Here is a 27,581-nt window from a genome sequence, read left to right as displayed (position 1 = left end):
ATAACAACAAGGGGGATGAAACAGCCCGAGGTGAAACAGTTGTGGGATGAACTGACCCACACCCCAGCTAATCAACCCTCTTATACAGGCCAACAGCACGTGCACTCCAAGATTATACAAGAGTTTGGGCAATCCATATAGGTAGTCGAGTTTAGGCAACCCATTAATGCGGTTGAGTTTGGGAGAGCCAAACCTACTCTGAACTTAGAAACCTGTCAAGTTACAAAATCACTACACGTACACTAACACAACCAATAAAATTAAATAATAATTCTTATCTAGTCTACAAACCACACTTTGGTGACTTTAGACAAACCCTATTATCTAGATGAATTGGATTTCAAATTTTAAATTTTTATTCCAAATTTTCTCGGGGTTTTTTTGTGGGGATTCGAGTGACTAGGGCTAGGCCGAAAATAATTTGGGTGTGGTTATTTTGAAACTGTGACTGTCACTAGCCTGTGACTGTCTTGTTCGTTGACAGCAATGAATATTTTCAGTATAACTCACCATCTATTTCCTTCTGATTGAAATACCTCGTCTGAAAAATTAAACAAACAAATTCAATCGTTTTTTTGTATCATCATTAATATCAATAAACAGGTGTTAATTTGACAGATCAAAGTATTTGTTTTTTTACCATGTTGAAAATTTTCCAATTTTCTTGTTTTTGTCTAGAGTTACCTTCCCTTGAAAACGGCCCCGCAGATGGGTATAAATTTTCGAGAAGACATGAAAGTATAATAATAATTATTGTATTTAGAAAAGAAATATTAAAGTTTCAAAGGCATTGATCAACCATAAAGTCTAGACAAGAGCAATTTATTATTTTTTATGTCAATATCTCGGTCAAGTTACATTCCGCACTCAAGTTTTGTTGAATAAGGGGAGATAAAACCGTCTGCTAGCGCATTCTTGGGAACTTGGATGGAAATTGGACTTCATACCTGGATTACATCGTATTAGATATGATATGATATCAAATCAAACATGCATGTAATGAATAACATCAATTGACAATAAAATTGTGATCTTTATGTGTAGTATTATGTATTTAGTGCAGTTGTAAACCATACGGTAATCAACTTTTGCTTTACATTGTAAATTACAATCAATTCAATCAAATGACTTGTATTGTACTTGTGTTGTATTTGTAATGTAACTTTTGTGAATTGTAATCAACAATGACACTATAAGAGTATTAGTAATATTATTAGACTAATGTAAAGTAAAAACGTTCGTCTTACTCTTAGTACTCATTTTTCTACTTTAAATGTGTGGTTTCGTGAAAATGAAATTTTACAAGAAAAGAATAAGAATTTAAAAATTAAAAACTGAACTCACTCAAATAACCTAGATTCAAATTGAAGACTTAATGTTTCTCTAATAACGTTCATAAGTTAGTCAAATGTAGCCTAGTGTATGCAATTGCAATAACAAGTTTTAAGATAATGATAATAATGTTATGCCTTTTGAAGAATTCAGCACCATTTACATTAGTACCATACAATGGGGCTCCGACCTATCCACACAGCAACAGCACAACACATATTTATACATGCCTTTATGAAATACTCAAATAGCATGGTCTAAAGTAGACTCTGCCATCATTCTGCTGTGCTTTTCATGAGAAAGAAGACTTAGCCTACTACAGATTAAAAGAGTGTGCACCTTATTTTGGATATTGTGATTTTATTTTTTATAATATCACAATGTAAATGAGCTTATAGGCTAACCTAATAGTTATTAATACTTTACTAAAGTTACAGTATCTAAGATATTGATATCTAAGATATTGATTTAATTATTGTATATAATGTAATTAATAAAATTTGCATGTATACTGGCCTCATTGAATCTTGTCATTGAAAGATTCCAGACAAATGACAATCTTCATTGTATTGATTGAAGAGGAAAGGCAATTAATGTAGGCTATTCTGTATTTCTTATCAAATAAATGGTTAATATGCATACCAAGTAGATATAGTTATCTTCCTTTGTGCAAATAGTGGTGGTTCAGTGAGTAAGATGTTGGATCGATAACCAGGAGGTCCCATATGTGCGATCCCGGTGTTAGCTGAGAAATGTCATAAGGATTTTCCGGCGTGGATCCCCCATGTCAGTAGTACAGGACAGGACAAAAAACCAAGGCCCTTTTAATATAACTTATAAGAGTAGGCCATATCGCTATTGTCTGGGCAAAATTTCTCTCATAACACATTGTTTGCCCATCTTCACTAGCACCGTCGGAGCAGAACAGTAGGCTGTTAAATTTCATCCCATTTCTCCTTAGGGCAAAATGTCATAGATTTTTTTAATATGCCTATAATTAGTGTAATGTCATGAAATTGTGTTTTTAGATTAAGATAGCTGGTTTTCTAGTATCTTATTGATAGAGCCACTATCTTGTTGATAGAGTGTGCTGGCACTGTTATAGTTATTTTTATCACTCAATAATAACTAACCTATTAGACATAATTTATAAACATAAAGGGGGATGAGGTGGTCGAGTAGCCAAATGTGTGGCTTTAGATCATAAGGTCTGTTATGATTATAGTAGGGTAGTCTGGCCAACATTGCAGGTTTTCTCCAGGTCCTCTGGTTCTACCCACAGCTAAAGACCCCCTATGCCCTATACACTAAAGAATTATTTAAATAAAATTGGAACAAAATATTTTAGTCATGATATGACCTACTTTGTGTTGAGCAGACGTTAAACCCCTATTCTGTGTAAACTTAAATACCAGTTTAGATAATTTGGTTGGGAATTTAGTGCTGGACCTAGCCCAAAATGTTTCAAATCACGTCTTTAAAGCTGCATAACATGTACGGTATACAATATGAGTAGCTGGTATAATGTGTGCTTATATTGATGTTTTACAGGTAGAGAAGATGTAATTTAAAAAGGAAAATATAAGCTTACTATTGTTTGGGGTCGAAAAGTTTACATGGCTTCTAGGGGTACTCTGTTTCGTCATCCAAACAACAATCATGTGGAACATTATCATCAAGAAGAACATCAAATCAATGAAAAGGTTTGTTTTTTTTTATTGTTTTTCAACATGCTCTATTCATTTCATCAATAAGGTTACCACATCTTAAATCAAGCTTATTTTGATGGTTTAGTTTTTTAGGTTAAAGGAACTGTACACATTTTTTGATTTTAGTTCAAAATAAAGTGATAAATTCTTTTGATTTGAAGTGTATTTCGTTTAGTGATGGGTTAGTCCACTATATCACTAAGTTTTCATTTCAAAAGATTAGATGAAATCGGTTTGTTTAATAATATTAGTTTTGTTTTCGGCTTCAAGTTTCAATAGCTTTATTGGCTTTTCCTACACAGTAAAGTTTTCAATGGAAACAGGTTTTCACCTCACCAAAACAAATCAACAAAATTCAATCAAAACGTCCCAAATCAAAGAAGTCTAATCATTTTTGAAGTAAAAATACATTTTCTGATGTAAGACTAAACTTAATTATATCAGGAAAGTGAAAAATTTGAAATAAGTATTTTAAGAAAGATACTTTTCTTGAACCAATATTCATTAAATAAATTGATTTAAATTGGCACCTATTGAAAGCCTGGAAATAAGGCACTGGTTACCAAGTTCAAAATGTCAGGTACATCAATGTCTGCTTTTATTTTGTGTTGGCTTGGATAATTATTTAATGTATAGATACATGGATTATATTTAAATTTGATCTGCAGGTACCCAATCATAATAAAATTATCACATCATTAACTGCGGGAGCCATGGCTGGAGCTGTAGCAAAAACAACAATAGCACCTCTTGATAGAACCAAGATTAAGTTTCAAAGTAAGATACAAATTATAATCCAACTTACTAATCCTACTCTAATTTATGCAAATACATACTGCATGTGTCTTATCTTAAAGATACATTATGGGAGATAAGATAACGAGATGGCAGTTCTCGCTATAATAGTTAAAAACTAGATAGTGTAAAGGTAATTTGCTGAAAATTTCAGTCAAATTGATCCACTATGAGCCGAGAAAGAAGCGGGTGAAATTTTGGCAAAGTCTCGGTCATCATTACTAAAATCATTATTATAAACAGCTTAGTCTCGATTATCCACTTTTATTGATTTAATTATCAACGGCCGTTAGCGGCATATAGGAATCTAATCCAGCCAACATCGAAGGCTAGCCTTGACATCGAGAGTTTATTATGGTCTGGATAAGTTAATTAATGTCTAATTGATAATTTAGATAACATTTCAGGCCTAAAGAAAGACTTGTAATAAGCAGATTTTGCTCTTGCATAATGCATGTTTAATAAGTTTTACTGTTTGGAATGAGGCAAATTATTTTATCATCAGCATTTTTATTAAATGTTAAAAGCTCAAAATTTTTAATTAATTTGTCTAATGCCAAAACACAAAGACACGAAATAGAAATAATTGACCTTATTTTCGACAGTCCTTTCTTTTGTAAAATTAATCATAGTGCGTTTATCAATAGTAATTTGCATTAAAATTTTTTTCCTTTTCAGTATCAAACATACCGTTCTCTTTCCGGGCTGCTATCAGCTTTTTAGTCAAAACAGTCAAAAATGAAGGTTTCTTTACATTGTGGCGTGGAAATTCAGCCACAATGGCAAGAATAATACCATACGCTGCCATTCAATATGCTGCCCATGAACAGTTTAAAAATTTTCTTAAAGAAGATGTTACAAAGAAGTAAGGTCCAATATTTTTTTGTAGACTGAAGTGAAACAAAAGGGACATTTGTTATTATAGTATACAATCTATATTTTGTTAATATATAAAGTGTAAAACCATCGGCTCAGTGTATCCGTTAGCCGGCTTTCAAAAAGTTTGGCCCCCCCCCCTGTGAAAAAATTCTCAACCATGAAAAAAATAGATATACATTGTCTGTCAATATTACAGCACCCCTGAGAACACTTCCCACCCCCCTTGTTGCTCTGAGCTAGTTACGGCCCTGGATTTGATTCTTTGAGAGAGAGAAAGAGGGGGGGGTAACGTCCACTCGACACAAACTATGTCATGGTTCAATTTTATTTCAATAATTCGCTTGCGCGTAGAGGTCTTTGTCTTTAGCAGTGGGAGGAAACTGAAGGACCCAGAGAAAACCCACGAGGTTGGACAGGCGACCCTACTCTTTGTCACTACAACTAGGCAATTGAAACCATGCCAGTTGACTCAATGATAGACCTATACAGCGTGCATGTGCTAACCATTCGGCCATCCAACCGAACTGATTGTTTGAGACTTTGGAACACAATAACTTTGATTCATTTAAAGAGGGTGATGAAACTTGTGTATATAGTTTCATTGCATCAATACCTTGATTAAGTTCGATGACAAGACTTTGAACCACAATAACACTGCTTCTAATGAGTTGAACAATGAGGATTTTCCGCTCTGGCACCGCGGAGATAAGCAATTTGTTTCTGGATTTTTTTTAACACAATAACTTTGAGAGTTATGAACCTAGGTGTGTAGTTTCTTTATGTCGAATACCTTGACTAAGTTCATGTTTTATAAAAAGATAAATGCACCTTACAAGTTAATTATGAGTGTCATTTTTCGATTAAGGTGGGAAACATAAACTGCACTGCTGGCTTCTGAAATTGATATAGTATATAGCTTTCTTTACATTTAACTTTTATTATTATGGAATGATGTTTCTGAAATATATTATGTAGAAATATGATCAATTTCAATATTGGTTTTCTTTTGTAAACTTATAGCATTTTGCAAATTTCACTTCAATTTTTAGATTGATATTATATAATATCTGGTTTTTACTTTGGAATAATATTTAATTTTTCAGACATCTTACACCAGGTAGAAGATTTTTGGCTGGATCTTTAGCTGGGGTAACATCTGTAGCATTTACTTATCCATTAGATATGGTCAGAGCAAGAATGGCTGTTACTGCTAAAGAAATGTAAGACAGAATCATTTTCAAAATATTGAGAACGTGGAGGGGGGGGGGGAACTAATGCTAAGAAATTATTTTGAAGAAATCAATGTGGGCAAAAATTAACATTCATTCCCATTGAACTGTGGAGAAAAGAGATGTGGTGTTTAACGTCCATTGCACTAGTCATTTCTGAACTAACAAATTATATATTTTTATTTCAATAATTTGTTTGATCATGGAATAACTAGAGAAAACTTGTGTGACCTCACTCCTTTTCACCAACAAACCCGGAATCAAACCATTTCATCATTCTGGTAGAAGCATCCCTATTATTCTCTATATGAAGCAATTTTATCAACAATAAAGATTAGTTATTTCAATTCATTTTATTTCATTATAAGTATTATTTAAAGGTATCATAATTTACCAGAAGTATTCATGAAGATATATAGAGCTGAAGGCTTTAGAACATTATATAGAGGATTTACACCAACCATTCTAGGTTCTATACCATACTCAGGAACAAGCTTTTTTACTTATGAAACTCTTAAAAAAACTCATGCAGGTAATCAGTAGAATTTGTTTAAAACTTAGATATTAATTAAGCTTTCATATTACATATGAAAGCTTATTGTTTCTGTTAAGATTGTTATTGTTATTATTATTTTTTTTTTGTGTGTTTTATCCACAAATCGGATTTCTCAGAATCTAACCATAGGATCTTTCTGAAACTTTTACCTATCCTCCCAAAAATGGGTGGTGGCTGTTGATTAAATATATTTTCAAAACGTTTTACGCATCCGAAATCACCGAATTTTACGAACGAACGCATTTGACCTACAATGCTGTAACTTTGTGACTATTTGACCTATTTTACTAAATCTTTTTTCTTTGAGTACCTTGAGACAATTCGTCGCAGTGATTTCGAACCCGTATTTATGACCAATTTGACAACTTCTTTATTAGTTGTACGATTTTCATGAAATTTAGCTAAATTATCTCCCCTTAATGAAATTAAAAATCAAAATTTTCAAAAAAATTATCAAAATATAGGTCAGAATGACCTAATTATTTTTTTTCGTTACTAGACAAGTAATTACTGATTCATATACAAAATATGGAGTTTGTCGATCGAACCGGAAATGCCACCATCTTGAAACGTGAAAAGTCTTAATAACTTTTGCGATATTGCACTTACAGACATGGTAGTTATATTTTCTAAATCCCTGACGGAATGCCTAAAAAACGTTCAGAGCAGAATTTTGATTTAGGTCAACTGATGACCGCCATTTTGAAGTGAATATGAAAAATAGCGAAAAATCGACATTTACGGTCTTCTAAACAAACACAATAGGGCATAGTATGTTCAACACGTCTCCTATTTCAGAAATTAATACATTTCAGGATAGCCGGGATACGGGTCGAATGTTTGGTATTTGAATATTTCAAAAATTCGAATTTCGCCTTTGATGTTTTCCGTGCCGACAAGGTTGTTTTCGAGTGTAGACACGCGCATGCGCGTCACTACCCTACTTTCATGCACACCAACTTAAAACTCACCGGGTATCTGGCTTATGGTCCCAAGCATAATTCCAAACAAGAAATTTTAGGGCCCGACTCATGGGGGGCGAGCGGTGGCCATTTTCCCGGGGGTACATAAAATAAAACAAGAAAATAGAGATGGAACTAGGTGTTCGATTTTAATCTGGAGACAATTTTTGGATGCGCCGAGGTCGGAAATGGGGGATTAGCCGAAGTTTCGAAGAGATAGGTACATTTTGTAAAAAAATCCCTTCATAACAAACATATTTAGCTGCTTTTGACTTCACACATGCGCAACGCTGTAACCAAAGGTACCATGTCTACCAAATTCCGGTGAGGAACTTTTCACGTTGGAACCTAGGTGCCCTGAAAATTTCAAGGCGATACCTGCATTCCTTCAAGTCGTTTTTTCTTGGCACGGCTCCAGGTCGGTTTTTTTTCTAAGTCAATTTACGGCTTCCTTAAGGGGAAAAAGGGGGAATTTCGCCACAAAACCGGAATGGATTGTCCGAGAACCATGAAATTTGGACACAATACGCCCATTACCACCCCGGACTCTGTGCTTTACTCCCATTTTGATCCTATTAAAAAAAAAAGAGTTTTAGCAAAAAAACGATTTTCGGAATTTAATATTGGTTTTAATTAACTTTGAAATTGCAAATGCAAAGGGATTTTATCGCCTCTACCGTATGTGATAGGTATTAGTACTATACACATTATCCTTAAAAGACAATTTTTTAAAATGACCGCAACGATGTATCGACACTAGAAACCGAAATCGCATATTTTGACCTTTTTTGACTGCTGAGGCATCCTTCCAGTGGTCCAAATCTCTAGAATTTCTAGCGGTTGGCTGCGCCGCGATGATATTTATCACATATTAAAAGGAGAAAATGCTCAGATATCAAGAACAATAAAAATTCGATAAAATACGGCAATTTTTTAAGCAAAAAAACTTTGATCGGTGGGGGTGGGTTTCGAATTTATTTTCAACATTCTCGGAATTCCAGACTCTTCTATTTTTAATATGTGATAGCTTGAATCCCATGGTACATCCCGTGCAAAATTGAAGGCAATCGGCCCAACGGAACGTTGCCTTGGCAGAGCAAATCAACCCCGTTATCGAAAATTTGCTCATTCTTCAACGCTTATTATAATAGATCAATCCAGGTCCCCGATCCACCGTCACATACCAAACCACTCCGAAATATACCCAAAATTCCCTAATCGACCGTAATTTCTTTTGACTACCAAATTCCGGCGAGGAACTTTTCACGCTGGTACCTAGGTGCCCTGAGAAATTCAAGGCGATACCTGCGTTCGTTCAGGTCGTTTGTTCTTCACACGGTTCCTGTCGTTCGGCTTTTTCCGCCATTTACGGCTTCAGTAAGTGCGAAAAAAGTGGAATATCGCCACGACACCGGCACCGATTGTCCGAAAACCATGAAATTTGGACACAATACACCCATTGCCACCCCGGACTTTATGCCTTACTCCCATTTTGATCCGATTAAAAAAAAGAGTTTTAGCAAAAAAAAAAAAGATTTTCGGTCAACTGATGGTCTCCATTTGGAATTGAATATGAAGAACAGTGAAAAATCCACTTGAACAGACGTGAAAATGAACTACAATAGGCTGTAATATGTTCAATGCGTCTCTTATTTCTGAAATTAATGCATTTCAGGATAGCTCGAGATCAAGATCAATTTTTTGGTGTTTGAAAATTTTCAAAATTGAGTATTTCGCCTTTGACCTTTTACGTGCCGACAAAATTGTTAAAAGGACAATTTATGCCTTTAATTTTCAAAATTTACAAATTTAACCTAAATATTCGAACAGCTAAGGTCAATCTGATTCAAACAATGTTAGTTCCGTTCAAAGTTATTTCATTTATTTTTTTGATATTTTCCTGCCCCTTTTTAGTTCTTTCCCGCCATTTTCGTTTCATGTTCTCATCCGTCCCGTTTTTAAACGGCTTGATCCATTTTTCTGAAACTTCTGGAACGGAAAGTCATTCCGATTACAGCAATCCAACTCTCAGTTATTTCCCTTTAGTTTTCAGATTATTTTGTTGCCCGGGTGCAATGTTTCTCACTATATTTAGACTTGTAACTCCGCGACTTTTTCACCGATTTTGATAAATTTTTTTTGTTGTTCTTTTTTCTTTTAAGATACTTGATATAATCCATGTCACGTGACGATGAATATGAAAGCTTTCATATCTGCATGGGACAGTAGCAGATCTAGTATTATACTTATTTTTATATGTAACAAGTACCACCGTACTATTGACCAGGAAATAACTATGACGATTTGTCATCACAGCTCTTTTGGAATCGTGACGTATCAAAAATCGATGTCCGTCAATTGGTGTTCATTTGTCCAAGGAACAAGCATGCCAAGTTTCATGTCAATTCTACATGAATTGGCAGAGAGTAGACTTTTCTCAAAGAACACCACCCCCAATATCAAGATGATTAGTGTCTGGGGAACAATTTTTGGTCCTGATTTGTGACAGCAAATTTTATTTTTACAAAATACTGATTCACTACTTCTTGACGGTGCATTTTAATCGCACTTGTAAAAACTTTCCAGTCAGCATCACAATTCAATTACATCCTATAACAGAATATCCTATATTTCGGGCTGAGTTCATATTGAGGGATTGTGGCTTTCAGTCGAGTAGTAGTACTAATAGTAATAGATGGATATATTTTTGCCCAGGTAATATAAATATAATTAACAATAATAATGACATTGCAACACTTTTATTCATCTCAGTCTAAAATATTACGTATGTAGTATATCTTATTATTTAACCACCTCTTTTTAAGAATATGCAAAGGGAAGAGAACCAACTCCAGTAGAGAGATTAGTTTTTGGTGCTATTGCTGGTATATTAGGTCAATCAGCATCCTATCCTTTAGATATTGTCCGAAGAAGAATGCAAACAGCTGGTAAATATTCTTTATTATCCTGATTGCTATGACAATCTTTGTTTTTATACGCCCACATTTTCATGTGGAAGTATAACATAATATTGTCTTCGCCCCTGTCTGTCCACAATTTGTTTGTGGACACTCTACAGGTCACAATTCTTATCCGATTTTGACGAAAATTGAAATAAGCTTCTTATAGGTTTATCTCCAAATCATCTCAGTTCCTTTCGATATTGGCAAGTATCAGATCGAACCTTAATAAATTATGGCCCCTGATTGTACAAAAAATCATGTTTTTGCTTGTGGACACTTTAGAGGTCACAATTTTGATCTGATTTTGATGAAACTTGAAATGCATGTTTATAAACCAAAAATCTTGGATCCTGTCGATATTTGCGCATATCGAATCCGAATTTCCTGAATTATGGCCCTAGAATTTAAGAAAAATCGTGTTTTTAGCTTGTGGTCCCTCTAAAGGTCACAATTTTTATTATACGCCCACATTGAAATGTGGTTGTATACTGTCGTCGACCACCCCCTCCCCCCTATCCGTCCGGCGGGCCGGCATCCACAATTGCTTGTGGACTCTCTAGAAGGTAAAAGTTAATATCCGATTGACTTTAAATTTATACACAGTGTTTAAGGTAATGAGACGAAGAAGCCTATTGATTTTCAGCGATTTCCGATAATTACTGCCAGAGTTATGGCCCTTGATCACTTCAAAATATCTAGTGGATGCTCTAAGAGGCGAAGAATCCTATTGATTTTATGCGAATTTCGGATAATTACTGCCAGACTTTAAATTTATATGAAGTGTTTGAGGTAATGAGACGAAACATCCTATTGATTTTCAAGGATTTCCGATAATTACTACCAAAGTTATGGCCCTTGATCACTTTGAAAAATCTTGTGACGCTCTAGAGACTTATGTTATCATCCAATTGACTTCAGATTGATCCACAGAGTTTAAGGTCTTGAAACCAACAAGTATATTGATTTTCAATGAATTTTGATAACTCGAACAGCTAAATCCATGATGTTAAATAATTTGTATACTAAATGTTAGCATGGGGCAGAAATTTATAAAAACCAAACAGATTCTAATGATTTTCTGATAATTACTTAATGAGTTGTTATTGTATTATAAAACATGTTTCTAACCCAAAGATCTTGATTCCTTTTGATATTCACGCATATCGGATCGTAACTTCCTGAATTATGGTCCTTGATTGTCTGAGAAATCACGTTTTTAGCTTGTGGTCCCTCTAGATGTCACGATTCTTATCCGATTTAAAAAAAACGTTTGAATACATCACCGTTACACCCTTATGATGGTCGAGTTCGAATTTCGGACCCAAACTGTCGGACAAAATGGCCGCCCATAGTACGCAAATATTGTAAATATATGGTATATCAAGGTTGTGGACCCTCTAGAAGACACAATTTTGATCTGATTTTCATGAAACTTGAAGTACATATTTATGTCACTAATATAACTTCCTGGATTATGGCCCCTGATTGTACGAAAAACATCTCTCTTTTTTTTAGCCTGTTCTCTATCCATCTCTTCCAAAATGTGGGCGTATCTTGCCTGGAAACCCCTGGTTTAATTTTTCTTTTTAATTGTTTATATCAGAGTTTCGTTTAAAGGAGATGGTACATATTCAGATTATTGTGAATTGAAGGTTATTTTTTAATATAGTTTTGTAGTAAACTTCATGGTAACGAATTAATTTGTCTCTTTAAAGTCTGTAAAAAAGGTTTGTTCTTTATATAGGAATAATGGTGGTTGGGTGGTCTAATGCACCCATTGAGTCAAACTTGCTTGTACATGACAAGGAGTAGGGTTGCCTGTCCAAGCTTGTGGGTTTTCTCCCACTGCTTAAGACCCCTACACAGCAAGTGAATTATTGAAATGAAATTGAACCATATGAATAAAATAGTTTATGTGGAGTGACCGTTAAACCCCATTCTCTCTCTCTCTCTCTCTCTCTAGTAATAAAGAAATGGATATTGGTAAGTAATTACTTTCAGAGTAATGGTAATTAATTCTCTCTCTCCCTCTCTCTCTCTCTCTCTCTCTCTAGTAATAAAGAAATGGATATTGGTAATTAATTACTTTCAGAGTAATGGTAATTAATTATAATCTGAAATGTTTATTCTTTGTAATGATTACATTTAAAATGTAATGGCCCCAGGTCTGCGACCCACCTGATTTTATATTTTAACAATAAATAGATATCACTGACAGGTGTTAGAATCAACTTTTGAAATTTACTCTATACCTCTGTGCAATCACCACACCGGAATAAATTTGGAACCAGAACTAGCAACTGTCATTTGGGAAGAGTAAAAATTACATTTTGATCCTGTGTGAATGACATGGATAATCTGCTATCCATGAATTGAATAGAGTCTATAGACCGAAATCATTTAAAACGGATCCAAGTGATTTAATTTGCATGTATTGTGAGATTGTAAGATGAAACTTGTCTTATATTATCGTTGGTCTGCTGAACATTGTATGATAAAATAAAATGCCTGACAACTACTAGATGTAATATGAAACAAACATTTTTTGATGTAAAACTTTTAATTATTTAATTACCAAATATAAAAGTGCCCATTAAACTTAATCCTAGCTGAAAGTCTTCATTCTTTTATGAATCGTAATATATGCTTTCATTTTGTAGGTGTAACAGGACATAGTCATGATTATACCAGTATTATATCTACAGCTCGTAATGTTATTAAAGATGAAGGGTTTAAGAGAGGAATGTATAAAGGTTTAAGTATGAACTGGATAAAAGGACCTATAGCTGTAGGCGTTAGTTTTACTACATTTGATATCACTCAGCGTTGGTTACGGAAGAAGACTATATTTCATATTGATGAAGAGTCCTAATACCTAATTTTATACTAAATTGTGTATCACAAGTCATCTCAGGTTATGATAGGTGCTATAATAAGATGTAAGCCAGTTCTTGTGTTGCAAGTGAAAGTGATTGTTGTTGTGTTGTGTGAGTTTTTATTTACTAACTATGAATGACATAATATCTTGTTGAGTTTTAATGAGAGGGTACACTTACTTTGATTATAGTATTTACAAATTATATTTACATAATATTACACATTTTGTCATAGAGAGAAATTATTACGGCATAAAACAATTGTGGACATTAAATGGATTTGAGAATTGCATTATTTTAGGTTATAAAATGTATTCTTGTTAACCATTGGGCACACAATTATTTTGACTTGATCATTTTCGAATACTAGACCAGATGTATCTTTTAAACAAAATATGACTATTTACTAAAGATTATGAATTATGCAATTTTTCTGTTGCATATTGATCTTGGTAGTTTAAGAGTTTAGAGGGTTAATTTGATGTACAGAATGATTTTATGTTTTACAGTATTATGTAAAGTTTACTCTAATTACCCAGTAATTGAGATCAAATTGCATAATATACTATATTTATGTGAGGCATTTGTTCTTGAAAAACATTTTTTAAATCCAACCAAACAAAAAAAAATTTGTGGATGACTGTGATTATGTAACCAGTAGAGTTTTCGAAATTACACCCCAAAAATCTCATAAAATCGTGCTTTTGATATTGAAATCCTTTATTGTGTTAAAATTGAGCCCTGCAAATTGTTCAATAGTCTGTTTGTACTTCATACATAATATGATTTTTGGTTGATAGTTATAATATGAATCATGTCTATATGTGGAAAAGGCATAAGCGAACTATTTCACATGACATGAATATTCAATGGGGTGCATGCATAATATTACTTTAGTTGGATGTAGTTTCCCTCAATACCAAAACGTTTGCTGCAGAAAAGGATTTGGGAGTAGAAATTGATCCTACTTTTCAAGAATTCTAGAATCAATGTTTATTTAACCATAGTAACCAAATTACATACTACAGAAGCGCTTATCTTATTTCTAATCATTTCCGGCAACCTGGTTTGACTTAGTGGACAACGGTTTTAAAATGTATTTCATTTGCAGCACCCTGTTAAGTTATATACATGTTTATACAATTTTTATACGCCCACATTTTCATGTGGAAAATATATTGTCGTCGCCCCTGTCCGTCTGCCACAATTGCTTGTCGACACTCTACAGGTCACAATTTTTATCCAATTTCAACGAAACTTGAAATATAGGTTTATCTGCCTAAGATCTTGGTTCCTTTCGATATTGGCATGTATCGGACCGTAACTTTATAGATTATGGCCCCTGATTGTACGAAAAATCACGTTTTTAGCTTGTGGACCCTATAGACTAGTATAGAGGTCACAATTTTTATCTGATTTTGTTGTAATTTGAAATGTAAGTTTATAACCCAAAGATCTTGGTTCCTTTCGATATTCGCTTATATCGGACCGTAACTTCCTGAATTATGGCCCCTAATTGTACGAAATATCACCTTTTTTAGCTTGTGTACCCTATGGAGGTCACAATTTAATTTCAATTTAAAAAACCGTTTGAATATAACACCGTTACACATTAATGACGGATGAGTATAAATTTCATGAAAATTGGACCAAAACTGCCAGAAAAAATGGCCGCCACTCATACGCAAACAGTGTAAAAATATGTTATATCAAGGTTGTGGACCCTCTAGAGCTCACAATTTTGATCCGATTTTGATGAAACTTGAAATACATGTTTATAACCCAAGATCTTGGTTCCTTTCGATAATTGCGCATATCGGATCGTAACTTCCTGAATTATGGCTCTTGACTGTACAAAAAATCACATTTTTAGCTTGTGGTCCCTCAAGAGATCACAATTATTATCTGATTTAAAAAACTGTTCGAATATGTCACTCCCCGCAAATAGTGTAAACATCTGGAATATCAAGGTTGTGGAACCTCTAGAGGTCACAGTTTTGATCCGATTTTGATGAAACTTGAAATACATGTTTATAACTCAAATATCTTGGTTCATTTCGATCGTAACTTCCTGAATAATGGCCCTTGATGTTACGAAAAATCGCTTTTTGTTTAGCTTGTTCTCTATCCATCTCTTGCAAAATGTGGGCGTATCTTGCCTGGCAGCCGCTGGTTTGATGTATTTTTCACATTTAAACCATGTTCCTGATTTATATCTGCTATTTCAAAATCATTGAAGTTTGTTTTATTTACGAATCATTTATTTGTTGAAAGTGATGTATAAACGCGTGCATTATTAACACAAATTGAATTATGCGCCAGCATATTTTTATGGGCTTCATTTATCATTTTATTACTCTTAGCTTCCATTACTCATATTAAAACAGTAAGTCTTGAAATAGAAATACTATTTTGAAACGATTAGGACTCTCTGATTTTAATCAAAAATAAAATTGTCGATTTCATGTATTTCAAACATATTTTCTTTTCATCACTGGTAGTCAGTTAAGGCAAACCAGTATAAGTATAGGTAGATTAAAACATGTAACACAGTCCACATTTTATCGAAGGCTGTTCAAATAATATCTCTAATACAGTGGTTCTCAACCTTTTTTTGCCAGCGGCACGGCACGGCACACCTTGGAACACATGAAAAAATAGCGGCACACCTGGCTAAATATATATGAAAAATATCCGAATTTTTCAAAATAAAAACATTTTAAGTCAGACGGAATACAACCGTACACAGAGACTATAGTCATAGACACATAGAATGACTCAAACTAAATAAGGAAAAACACAGCTATGAACTTATCAGTAGACACCAGTGAATATTCAATTGGGATCACATGGTTTTTCACATTTTCTTAGTGTGCCGTTCAAAATTTCGCGGCACACTTAGGAAGATCTCGCGGCACACTGGTTGAGAATCACTGCTCTAATATCTTAAACCTCTAAAAAGCTAGACAGTCCCCACCTATGTACCTCATATTTTATGCCATAGATGTACTTACTTTAAATCACCAGGATCCACCTTATTAAAATAATCAGGAAATCCCATATGCATAAATAACAATGATTTTGTTATTTTTTATATAAATGACACTAATAAAAACTATTATGTAAAATAGCCAAACTTAGTAGGTTAAAATTTAGATTATGAAAAATTAGCTTAGACCTACCAGTACATTTTATAATAGTAAGAAAAAAACTGGTTTCCTAAAGCCAGTTAAAAATATGGTCATGTGTAATGAAAAAAAAAAATCTGCAGCCCAGATGTTTATTAATAAAATATATAATTTCAGAGATTATTGATTTCGTCAATGTAAAACAACCACATACTAAATAGAGTTATTTTATTCCACAATCTTTTTTATACACCCCTGTTGAAATGTGATCATATTGTTGTCTTCATGTGGATCAGTCCTTTTGTTATCCGCAGTTTCTTGTAAACACTACAGACTGCATTTGTCATCCTATCTTTTTTCACATATGTTGTTTAGATTAGTTAGATAAAGAAGTTTAGTTTAAACATATTTTATTGTTCATTAAATATCAATAGGATGGGACACAAGTTTGGCAACTTATAAAGTCTTCTCTTTTACATAAAGTTATTAATATAAAACAAACAACAAGATACATTGACATGAGACTTGAATTTTAGCGATTTTTGATAATAACCCCCAGAGTTACTTTCTTTGATCACTTTGTAGTATCTTATGAAAGCTCTAATGACAAAAGTGACTATCCAATCTGTTTGTAATTTATATGCACCGTTCAGATTAGTGAAGTGATGAATCTTATCGAATTTCATCAATTTATATTTAATAATTACTTTTATCTAGATAATTACTTACAAAGTTATTGCCTATGTCATAGAATATTATCAATTTACCAATGATGTTATGCAACCCATCTTAAGATAATATAGTTATCATGTAGATTTTTAATATAAAAATATAAATTATGCTAAAAAGCAATAAGTGTCAGAATAGAAAAATACTTACCAGTCTATTGTACACCAGATAATAATTTAAATTAAAAATTCCATGATTAAATGTGATGGTAAATCTACATTGTGTTTTTTACCCAGGCCAGATAAATAATTTTTCATGGAAATCCTGTTGAATATTTACAATTTTTGACAAGTATTAACAGAGTTCTGGCCCTTGCTTCAAAATTGTTCATCACTCCATTGTGCTAAAGTTTTAAATATATTTTGTGCAACTGTTTTATGATAATCAGTATTTATATTTATTTGATATATTATTATTGATTTCAAAAAATGAGATTATAAAAACTTCTGACAAGCTTCCATAAAAAGATAACCTCAGTTGACTGTGTGGACAACATGATAGCTAGTTATTAAATGAATGCAATTATTGACAGGTGTAAGAATTATGTTAATCTAATTTCTGTTAATTGTACATGTTGAGAGTATTGTAAATAGTATACAGATATCATCCTAGAAAAAAAGAGAATTAAGACTGACTATATTAATTAACATTTGATCAATAATTGCAAAATATAATTGAAGGTTTGCTAGTATTTGAAAATAATTACTAGCAGCCAATGCAAAAGATTGTTTATAGTATGTAGAATCAATGTGTGCTAGTATCAGATATTTGTGTGATAATATATAAATAGTGGCCTGTAAATCAAATATATGATTTGTTATAAAATGTTCATTTATTTTTATCTGTGATTTTCTTAACAATAAATTATTACTGAAATGTTTTTTTAATGTTTATTTTAGATTTAACACCTAGATGTACATTGGTGGGTGTGTATTAGGGAGGGGAGGTCGTGGTGCAAACAGTATTGGTAGATTGATGCCATTAAAGCATATTTTGTACAGTTATTATTGATGATAATAATAATAATAGTGTATATTTATTATAATGCCCAAATTTCCATACAGGTATGCATGCTCAAAGCTCGAAACACTATGTGCACTATATATCTTTTACTATTACTATTTACGCAACAGTATATTCGGTTAAATACAACTGTATTCACATTTGAACAGACAAGACTTTAATCTCGATTTGAATAATTCCACTGATGGGGCAGATTTTACACTTAATGGTAATGAATTCCATAGATTGGGAGCACTGAACAGGAAGGATTTGTATCCAAAAGTTTGAAGGTTAAATTTGGAGAGAAAGAGAGAGTTTAACCTCCACTCGACACAACTAGGTCATTTCGGGACTAACACATGGTTCAATTTAATTTCAATAATTTACTTGCGCGTAGGGGGTCTTTAGCAGTGGGAGGAAACCGAAGGACCCGGAGAAAACCTACGAGGCTGGACAGATGGCCCTGCTCCTTGTCACATACAACCAGGGAATCGAAACCACGCCAGTTGACTCAATGACAGACCTCATGATATAGCGTGCACATGCTAACCATTCAGCCATACACCCCACCCCAAGTTGAATTTGGGAACTTCTAGTAAATGCTGGGTCTTGGGATCGTTAATTACGTTGAGGAATATACACATGAATTAGATCAGACAGATATGTTCGATTAGTACCATTGGAACATCTATATACATTGCAGAATTTTGTTGTGGATTCTCTAATGGACAGACAGCCAGTAAAGATCTTTTAATAAGGGTTTGGTTTTTTTCCCTTTTTGAAGTGTGACCGACTACACTGGCAGCAGTATTTTGAATAATTTGTAGGTTTAAAATTAAGTTGCGATTTAAATCACTCAAGATGCTTCTGCTGTAATTCAGTCTAGAAAAGATTAGTGATCCAACAAGCTCGTGAGCTGAGTCTTTTGTTAGGAGATGTCTGATATTGCCAATAACCCTCAAATGTAACATATCTTGCTCATATAATTGATGTGTTCTTTTCCATTCTTAGACTGGAATTTAAGAATACACCAAGACTTTTTACACTATAATGTGTTTGCATGTTCACAATGGTCACTGACTGAATCAATTTTCTGTAGATTCTTTTTGGTACCAACTTCGGTCTTGTCGGTTATCCAAGACTTGATTTCCGGAGTAGATGATGATGTCACATGGAATTAGTACATGTACATATGTATATTGATTTGGTGTGAAGGCATCAATAGTTTAGGTATCATCGGGTATGAATCGTGGGAGAGTTGATGAGTCTAATAATGGATCAACTTGACTGTGAATAAGACGAATAACACAGGACCTAATGCAGAGCCTTGAGGTACAGCACAGGTCAATGGGCTGTTTGTGATAACCCGTTATCAATACGTACAGATTGTGTGCGACCATGTAGGTATGATGTGAACCACTGCAATGGATTAGCTTCCGATGCCACACCTGGCAGACAGGTTATCAAGTAGTCTATGGTATCGAAGGCTGCTGGCAGATCGAGGATCACGACTGAGGCAATATTATTACCGCTGCCAACATTGCAGCACAGCGTAAATCATTAACCACTCGGAGTAAAGCTGTCTCTGTGCTGTGTCTAATTAATAATTTATATAACATTTATGGCCTAAAGAAAGGCCTGCAATAGGCAAAGTTAGCTTTTGAATAATGTGTTTCTAACTGTGAAAAGAAACCAATTACCAAACAACTTGATGTTGCAGGGAGCCATCCACAGCACAGTTAAACATTAAGAAATGCGAAGGGTTTTCCACCCAAATTTGCCCCTAATACCAGGTATAACTAACGAACGGTAACTGTGTAGTGGATCGTCTATTTTATTGCCATAAAACATGTGTGGATGTTGTAACGCCCAGAAATCATACTGTAATTGGTAAGCCTTTCGAAACGTATGTGTTTGAAACGATTTCTACTTGCGCAGAGACCTGAGAATGGGGGAGGGGGGGGGCTGAATTAAAAAGATAGATGTTGTTTTTAAAAAATAAATTCGCTATTGTTCGTTCTGGAGTAAATTCTGGACGTGTAACAAAAGTTACATAAAATAGAAATATTGAAGTTTTTTGTATCAGAACATAAGTTTCAAACTTCAATCAAGGTACGAATCCCCGCTAGTCCGTTTTATTTTAGACAATCACTAATAAAAGGCTACAAAATAAAATAAGATAAGATGGGATTTTATTGTACGGAAACATGAGAAACCTTCACCAAAATTCGATCAAGTTACGTTACAAACCCCAGTCAATCGTATCAATTCAGTTGCTATAGATAGAACCTATTATTACATCCGTATTAGAGAATGAATGATCTCCCATTTCCTGGCGAACAGGAGGTACTATAAATTTCTACCAGATAGTTCAAGACAAAGTCAAAATTACCCACGGAGCACTTTTTGGGGTGAGAGTGGACCCTATCTACTGCAAGTTCAAGTGGGACTCCTATTCTAAATTAGAATCATCCAATGGAACTATTGATCTTGTACTCAACCCAAAATGTGTCGGGACCTGTAAATGTGGGGGCCCGGGACATCTTGTCCCACTTTGTCCCCCCCCCCCCCCCCGTTTTACATTCAGTACTGTCAAAATTAATCTATGTACATAAAATATATACTCTTCAAAAAATGTAGGGGACATTCAGAAACAATACAAAACTGCGGAAATGCACTGCTGTTTTTATTAGAGGTAACCAGTGTATGTTAATAACCGGAGAATTGCCTACACATGAACATATACAGTTCATATAGGCGGCTTATCTTACGGCCCCATTTCACTCGCAAAGAGATACACTGTCAAAGGTGAAAATGGACGTTTTTGATCTTTGTCTTAATAATGAGTAATTGCTCCACCAATCCTCAGACATTCAGCAATTCGTCGTGGCATGCTCCTAATCAACAGTCCAATCACGATTTGGGCAATCTGACCCACCCCTCTTGCAGTGCCACGGCCAATTCTCGCAGTGTTGTCGGTTGACGTTGACGTCGACGAACACGTCTCTCGATCATGGCCCAGACATGCTCTATAGGGAAAGGTCGACGGGACTCATGGCTGGCCAAGGCATATGGACAATATGTTGACGCTAGAGGTAGTCATTCACGACACGAGCGCGATGGGCACAGGCATTATCATCTTGAAAGATGAAACGTCGACCTGCACGTTGAGCAAAGGGCAGAACTATCGGTTTCAGGATGTGTTCATGGTAGTACACACCAGTGACCCTTCCTTGAACAATATGCAAGTCCGTTCTGTCAGTCATGGTGATTCCTCCCCACACCATCACAGACCCACGCCCGAATCTGTCATGCTGTCTGACATTAACGTTAGCGTGACGCTCATTTACACGCCTCCGAACGCGAGCACGCCTATCGGTCGAAATCCAGAGTAAATCTGGGCTCATCTGAGAACATTACACGCGCCCATCGACGATTACCCCAATTTCTACGCTGCCTACACCATTGACGCCTGTTTGCCATGTGTTGGCGAGTTAATGGAGGCACAACACGCGGCTGTTGCGCATGCAAATGGGCTGCATGAAGCCGATTTTTAATCGTTTGCGGTATAAATCTAATTCCTGTAACATGGTACAAGTCTACAGAAAGCTGATTGGCCGCTTGTTCACGATTTCGCAGGACCTGTGTACGAATGTATCGATCCTGGGCTTGTGTAGTGGCTCTAGGACGACCTGAACGAGGTCTATCATCAGCATTGTGTGTAGGTTGGTACCGGTTCCACAGTCTGTGACACATTAAGCATGTTGGCTACTGCTCGCTGCGTAGAACCCATTTGAAGCATGCCAATAGCACGTAGACGTTCATCATGTTGAAGACGTCTCATTGCAAATTAAACGTAACACACTAAAGCAAAGATACGCTAAACAGTAAATCTTATGCAAGAACCGATAGGAAAGCAAACATGGATAGGATAAACCAGCACGCGGTAGTTTTCATCAAACCTTCCTTGAAGGGTCAAATTTGACAATAAACTCTTCCCACGTGTATGGCGCTATTGCGTGTCGCAGGTGCAGCTCAGTGGTTCTGTTTGGGCGATAAGTTCTTCATCTGTAAACCTACTCTCAAAGCATGTCAAATGTCCATGACTATTTATCATATCACAACCTGCATAGGTATTTGCATTTCAATATCCCCTATTTTTTTGAAGAGTATAATATAAAATCTCCGGTTATATTATTATTTGTGAAAAAGACATTTAATATCAATAATACAAGTACTATATTAGATAGTAAATTGTACAATATCCATTTTATAGTTAGTTTATAGAACGGATACAGCCCCAGGGTACTTCTCTAACATCATTTACCTACAATAAAAACAACAAAACATACAGTGATAAACCTTCGTAGGCCTAGCGTATAAATTATAAATACTATTAAAATAAGCCAGATGGGGAGTCGAAAATTTGTTTTGGAGAAAGTATGAAATGAAATGAAGTTTAAAGCCAGTAAGCCACACTGTTCTAACCAGGCTAATGAAGATGGGCATAATTCATGTGGTGTGTCAGCGCCTCACAACACACTGAGCCATCGTGGCTCTGGAAGATGTGGAGAGTTGGGCGGAGCGGCGGGGTGTAGACAGGAATGGTGTATAAATTCACGTATACACATTTCTGTTTGTGTCGTTGTCTGTGATTTACTGTGATATTTCAACGGAAACTAAATGTTAAGAGATAATATCTTCCTTTGATGTACACATGTTCCAGGACCAGGACCAGGAACTATGGACCAGGAACTGACTATGACGTGATCGCTACGAGCTGGGAATTGTGACACCATATCAAAGTCCGGCATTCGATACGCAATTGTCCAAGGAATAAACACGCCTGGTCCAAATATGGCTAGCTGAAATTCTTAAAAGGGAGTGTGGGTCTAAAGATGTGGGTTCTAAAGACACGAGTTTCAAAAGGCTTACCAATGATAGTATGATTTCTGGACATAACAAGATCCACACACGTTTTGTGGCAATAAAAGAGACGATCCACAGTTACCGTTCGTTTATTATACTTGGTATTAGGAGCAAATTTGTGAGGGAAATCCTGCGCATGGTTAATGTTTGACTGTGGATGACTCCTTGCCACATCAAGTAGTTTCAGTAATTGGTTTCCTTTCCAAGTTAATGAATTTCCCATGTTTGTGCTGTCTTCGTTATAAAGGTGTAGGCAAGTATCCAAACAAGATAAGAATGGATGAACATCTCCACGATTATCTGAAGAAATAAAGGGTTAATGTTATTTTCCTTGTGAAAATACACTCACGCAGCAGCTATTTATCGGATAAAACATAGCCATAGAAGCTAACTTATCCTAAAGGAAAACTTGGATGTTGACCAAATTTAATATGGGCCCTTTATACTCTCCAGTAATCTGATGTCTATCGTGTTCACAAGCTTTTGAGGGACAGGAAGTCCTGGAATGCCGAAATCAACGTAGTTCTCTTCTCCGATCCCACTGTTTCAGACCAAATTTGCAAAAATACATAAAAATTTTTGCTTCTATGGCGTCCTTCAGAAAAGGGTGCGTAACTCCGGAACGGGAGGTCACGACGGGCTGAAAATCGATAAGGTTCTTCCTCTCATGACCGCACTGCTTTATTGAAAAATGTACATTCAAAACATTGCCTCTATCGTGAACGGAAAGTCACAGAACGATGAATACAGATACGACTCCTCTCAAGACCTCAATGCTTGACAAAGAAATGTGGACGTATAAAAATGTACATTGCTACTACATTAGCGCCAGGAATACATTTTAATCTGACACAAATGTAGCATCCATCCCAAAAGAGAAATAGCAGCATCAGCTAGTACTTTCGGTTTAGATTTACTATACAATATACACTTAAACGAGATAACAGCCCTGTCTATAGAAAGGAACCAGGCCCTAAGTTCACAAAGCATTCTCAGACTTAAGTTGAGAATTTACTCAACTTTCAATCACTACTTATGAGAAATATCTTGGTTCCAGAAACACAAAACTTTGCACATAGTTTCTTATTGATGTATTTGATACATTGAAACAACACAAGTTTTATAAAGGGTTATATATTAGTTAATATAATGCGAACAATTTTGAGTAAATTCTTAACCTAAGTCTGAGAATGTTTTGTGAACTCGGGGCCTGGTGTTGGGATTTGATTTTCCAGCATGGTTCTGCTTATTGCGCATAGATCTCGGGGGAAACCTCATCGGTTACGTGTATTTTTTGATCCACGTCTTTCAGTTAAATTCGGTATACACAGTCAAAACAGTGACACCAGTAGTTTAGGTATTCTGCTGTTACGAAAGGATTTGAGATTCCCCAATTGTTTAAGAGTTTGGGAATTCCGCCAAACACGGCTTTATTCTTATGACTTAATTGGCTGACGAAGATCAGAAAGTCGAAAGAAAACCTTTCTCTTCGAGCCATTTTATTTACCTTTTCATTTAGCGTATCTTCAAGCCATTTTATTTACCTTTCCATTTAGCCTACCTGAGGATATGTTATCAATTACATCCATATTAAATATGACAAAAACCACCAGCCATACAGACGGGGAACTATTTCCATACATCAGCTTTGATATGTAATACTGAATGTTTATTTACACGTTTTAAATACAGATGTTTTGTTTCGCATAGGATAAGGGGATTGGTATGTGTTCTAATATAGATAATGTGTACTTGATGTATTGTACATGACGTACATGAGGTGTGACAATTGTTTGTGAACACTCTACAGGTCACAATTCTTATCCAATTTCAACGAAACTTGCAATATAGATTTATCTCCCCAATATCTCGGTTCCTTTCGATATTGGCATGTATTGGACCGTAACATCATGGATTATGGCCCCTGATTGTACGAAAAATCGCGTTTTTAGCTTGTGAACACTGTAGAGGTCACAATTTTTATCCGATTTGATTCAAACTTGAAATGTATGTTTATAACCCACAGATCTCGGTTCCTTTCGATATTCGCGCATATCGGACCATAACTTCCTGAATTATGGCCCCTGATTGTACGAAAAATCGCGTTTTTAGCTTGTGGGCCCCATAGAGGTCACAATTTTTATCCGATTTTTAAAAAAAACGTTTGAATATATCACCGTTACACCCTAAGGATGGTTTAGTTTGAATTTCGTAAAAATCGGACCGAAACTGACGGACAACATGGCCGCCCCACGTTTGCAAATAGTGTCAAAATATTCTGTATCAGGGTTGTGGACCCTTTGGAGGTCACAATTGTCATCTGATTTTGATGAAATTTGAAATGCATGTTTATAACCCAAATATCTTGGTTCCTTTCTATTTTAGTGCATATCGAATCGTAACTTCCCGAATTATGGCCCCTGATTTTACGAAAAATCGCGTTTTTAACACCTCCACTCTTTCCGGTCTCTCTATAAATAGAGTTGAATACAGCCTAATTAACTTTGATCCATTAAAAAAAAACAATATATACTGAGCGCCATGGAAAACGCATCACTTAGTTTTTCGTATAACAAAATGATCCTGTAAACATATCTTATTTATTTTGCTTCTTATTGTGAACAATATTCAAATGGGAACACATCAATAACAACACATTTGTACACTTATGGATGTTTAATCTGTAATCAACAGTACAAAGTCAGAGGGGTCAAAACCAAAAGTACGACACAGATGTCAGTAGCGCGTGTGTCCTCCACGGGCTCTTACGCACGCTGTGCAGCGACGTCGCATGGAATTTACCAATGTTTGAAAGAAGGCCTGGGGCAAATTGTTCCATTCTTGGACAAGAGCACGTTCTAAAGCAGCAATGGTGTGCATCTGTGGTCTCCGATACAGACGGTGTCCAATCTCATCCCAGACATGTTCTATCGGTGCCATGTCCGGAGACATGGCTGGCCTGTCCAAGACATTGATGTTGTTAGCAGCCAGGTAGTCCATACTAAAACGGGCGGTATGCGGACGTGCATTATCCTGTTGGAAGTGCTGAAGTTGTGGGTGCGCTCGAAACATCGGAACAACAATTGGTTGCAAGACATCATCACGGTAGGTTACAGCATTAACGCGACCCCTGCAAATGTGTAGGGCGACCCGGTGATGAAATGTGAAGCCTCCCCACACCATTACACTTCCCCCACCCCATTGATTCGTTTCGAAGACGCAGCAGTCTGCAAGACGTTCCCCAAGACGTCTCCACACACGTTGATTGACGGCCATCAGCGTGATAAAGATGAAAGCGACTCTCATCACTGAAAAGCACACTTTGCCAGTCTACTCTTCTCCATGTCTGGTGTCCTTGAGCCCATATCAAACGCCGCTGACGGTGATGATCCCTGAGGATAGCTCCAACATAAGGTCGTCGTGCACGGAGTCCTACTTCTCTTAGACGACGTCTTACGGTGTTGGCACTTACTGGTCCTTGTCTTCCGACGACTGCTGCACCTGTTCGAGTCGCTGGGCGGAATCTGTCACGCAGATGAGTGACCCGGATGTAGCGGTCTTGAGCCTCGGTTGTAACGCGTTGTGGACCAGGACGTTGACGGTCACGTGTTGATCCAGTAACTCGAACACGTTCCACCAACCTTACAATAGTGGACTGATGACAATTGAAGTGTCTGGCAGTGGCAATAGCACATGTAGACATGCCAGCCCTGGACATTCCCATGGCTTCATTCCGTTGATTTTCAGTAAGTCTCGGCATCTCTAGCTCGATTCCTTCACACGTCCAACAACAAATTACGACAGATTGACGTTTCACAGTTCATGTACTGCACATTAAGTTGAAAACATGCTTTTAAAGGGCTCACACACAATGCTGCACGTGAATATTGGGTTTTTCATGTGCATCTCGTGCAATTTTTTTTTGTGCACACGGGCCGATATTTTTGCGTTTGGGAGCATTGTGTGAAACAATAGTTCATAGTATTGCATAATATTATACATACAAAACCACCTAGTAATAAAATATTTGGGAAAAAGGTGATGCGTTTTCCATGGCGCTCAGTAGCATTGTGTCCAACAAACAAATAATACATGTATATCTAAAGAGAGGAATGACTATACATTTTTTAGTATGTACATTGAAAATCTTTGATTAAGCCCCTTATCTTTATTTTAGTTTAATTTAGTCCCCCCCCCCCTCCTTCACTCCAACTTTAATCTTATTTTGTAAGGTTCAAGGAATATGAATGTGCCAGAAAATTATTTGCATATTTTAAAAAAGCAATCAGTGATACGTAACAAGGTATCTGGAATTTCGTATTTAGACCAGTATTTTAACTTGAATACCCCATTAATAGTGTGGTATTGCATATTTTAAAAGAGCACTCAGTGACTCGTAACATGGTATCTGGAATTTCGTATTTAGGCTAGTATTTTTACTTGAATACCCCATTAATAGTGTGATATTTATTGGATTTGAATTATGAAAATA

At 35.7% G+C, this 27,581-nt stretch overlaps 1 protein-coding gene and 1 long non-coding RNA gene across 2 annotated transcripts; one reads left to right on the top strand and one right to left on the bottom strand.

The window, feature by feature from the left end:
* The first annotated feature begins 891 nt into the window (after positions 1-891).
* LOC126814936 (mitochondrial coenzyme A transporter SLC25A42) lies at positions 892-16,049 on the top strand. Its single transcript, XM_050540400.2, has 8 exons — positions 892-1,077; positions 2,884-3,035; positions 3,710-3,818; positions 4,515-4,701; positions 5,819-5,935; positions 6,325-6,476; positions 10,288-10,410; positions 13,086-16,049. Exons 2-8 carry the CDS (start codon positions 2,949-2,951, stop codon positions 13,295-13,297), a joined length of 987 nt encoding a protein of 328 aa, XP_050396357.1. The 5' UTR covers positions 892-1,077; positions 2,884-2,948; the 3' UTR covers positions 13,298-16,049.
* Positions 16,050-22,425: 6,376 nt separating this feature from the next.
* LOC126814948 (uncharacterized) lies at positions 22,426-24,742 on the bottom strand. Its single transcript, XR_007677813.1, has 3 exons — positions 24,651-24,742; positions 23,096-23,389; positions 22,426-22,487 (listed from the first exon to the last, which is right to left on the bottom strand). It is a non-coding gene; the product is annotated as an uncharacterized LOC126814948 (long non-coding RNA).
* Positions 24,743-27,581: the final 2,839 nt, after the last annotated feature.

Source organism: Patella vulgata, chromosome 3 (assembly GCF_932274485.2).
Source record: "Patella vulgata chromosome 3, xgPatVulg1.2, whole genome shotgun sequence".
NCBI lineage: Eukaryota > Metazoa > Mollusca > Gastropoda > Patellidae > Patella > Patella vulgata.
This window is presented reverse-complemented; position numbering and strand designations above follow the sequence as displayed.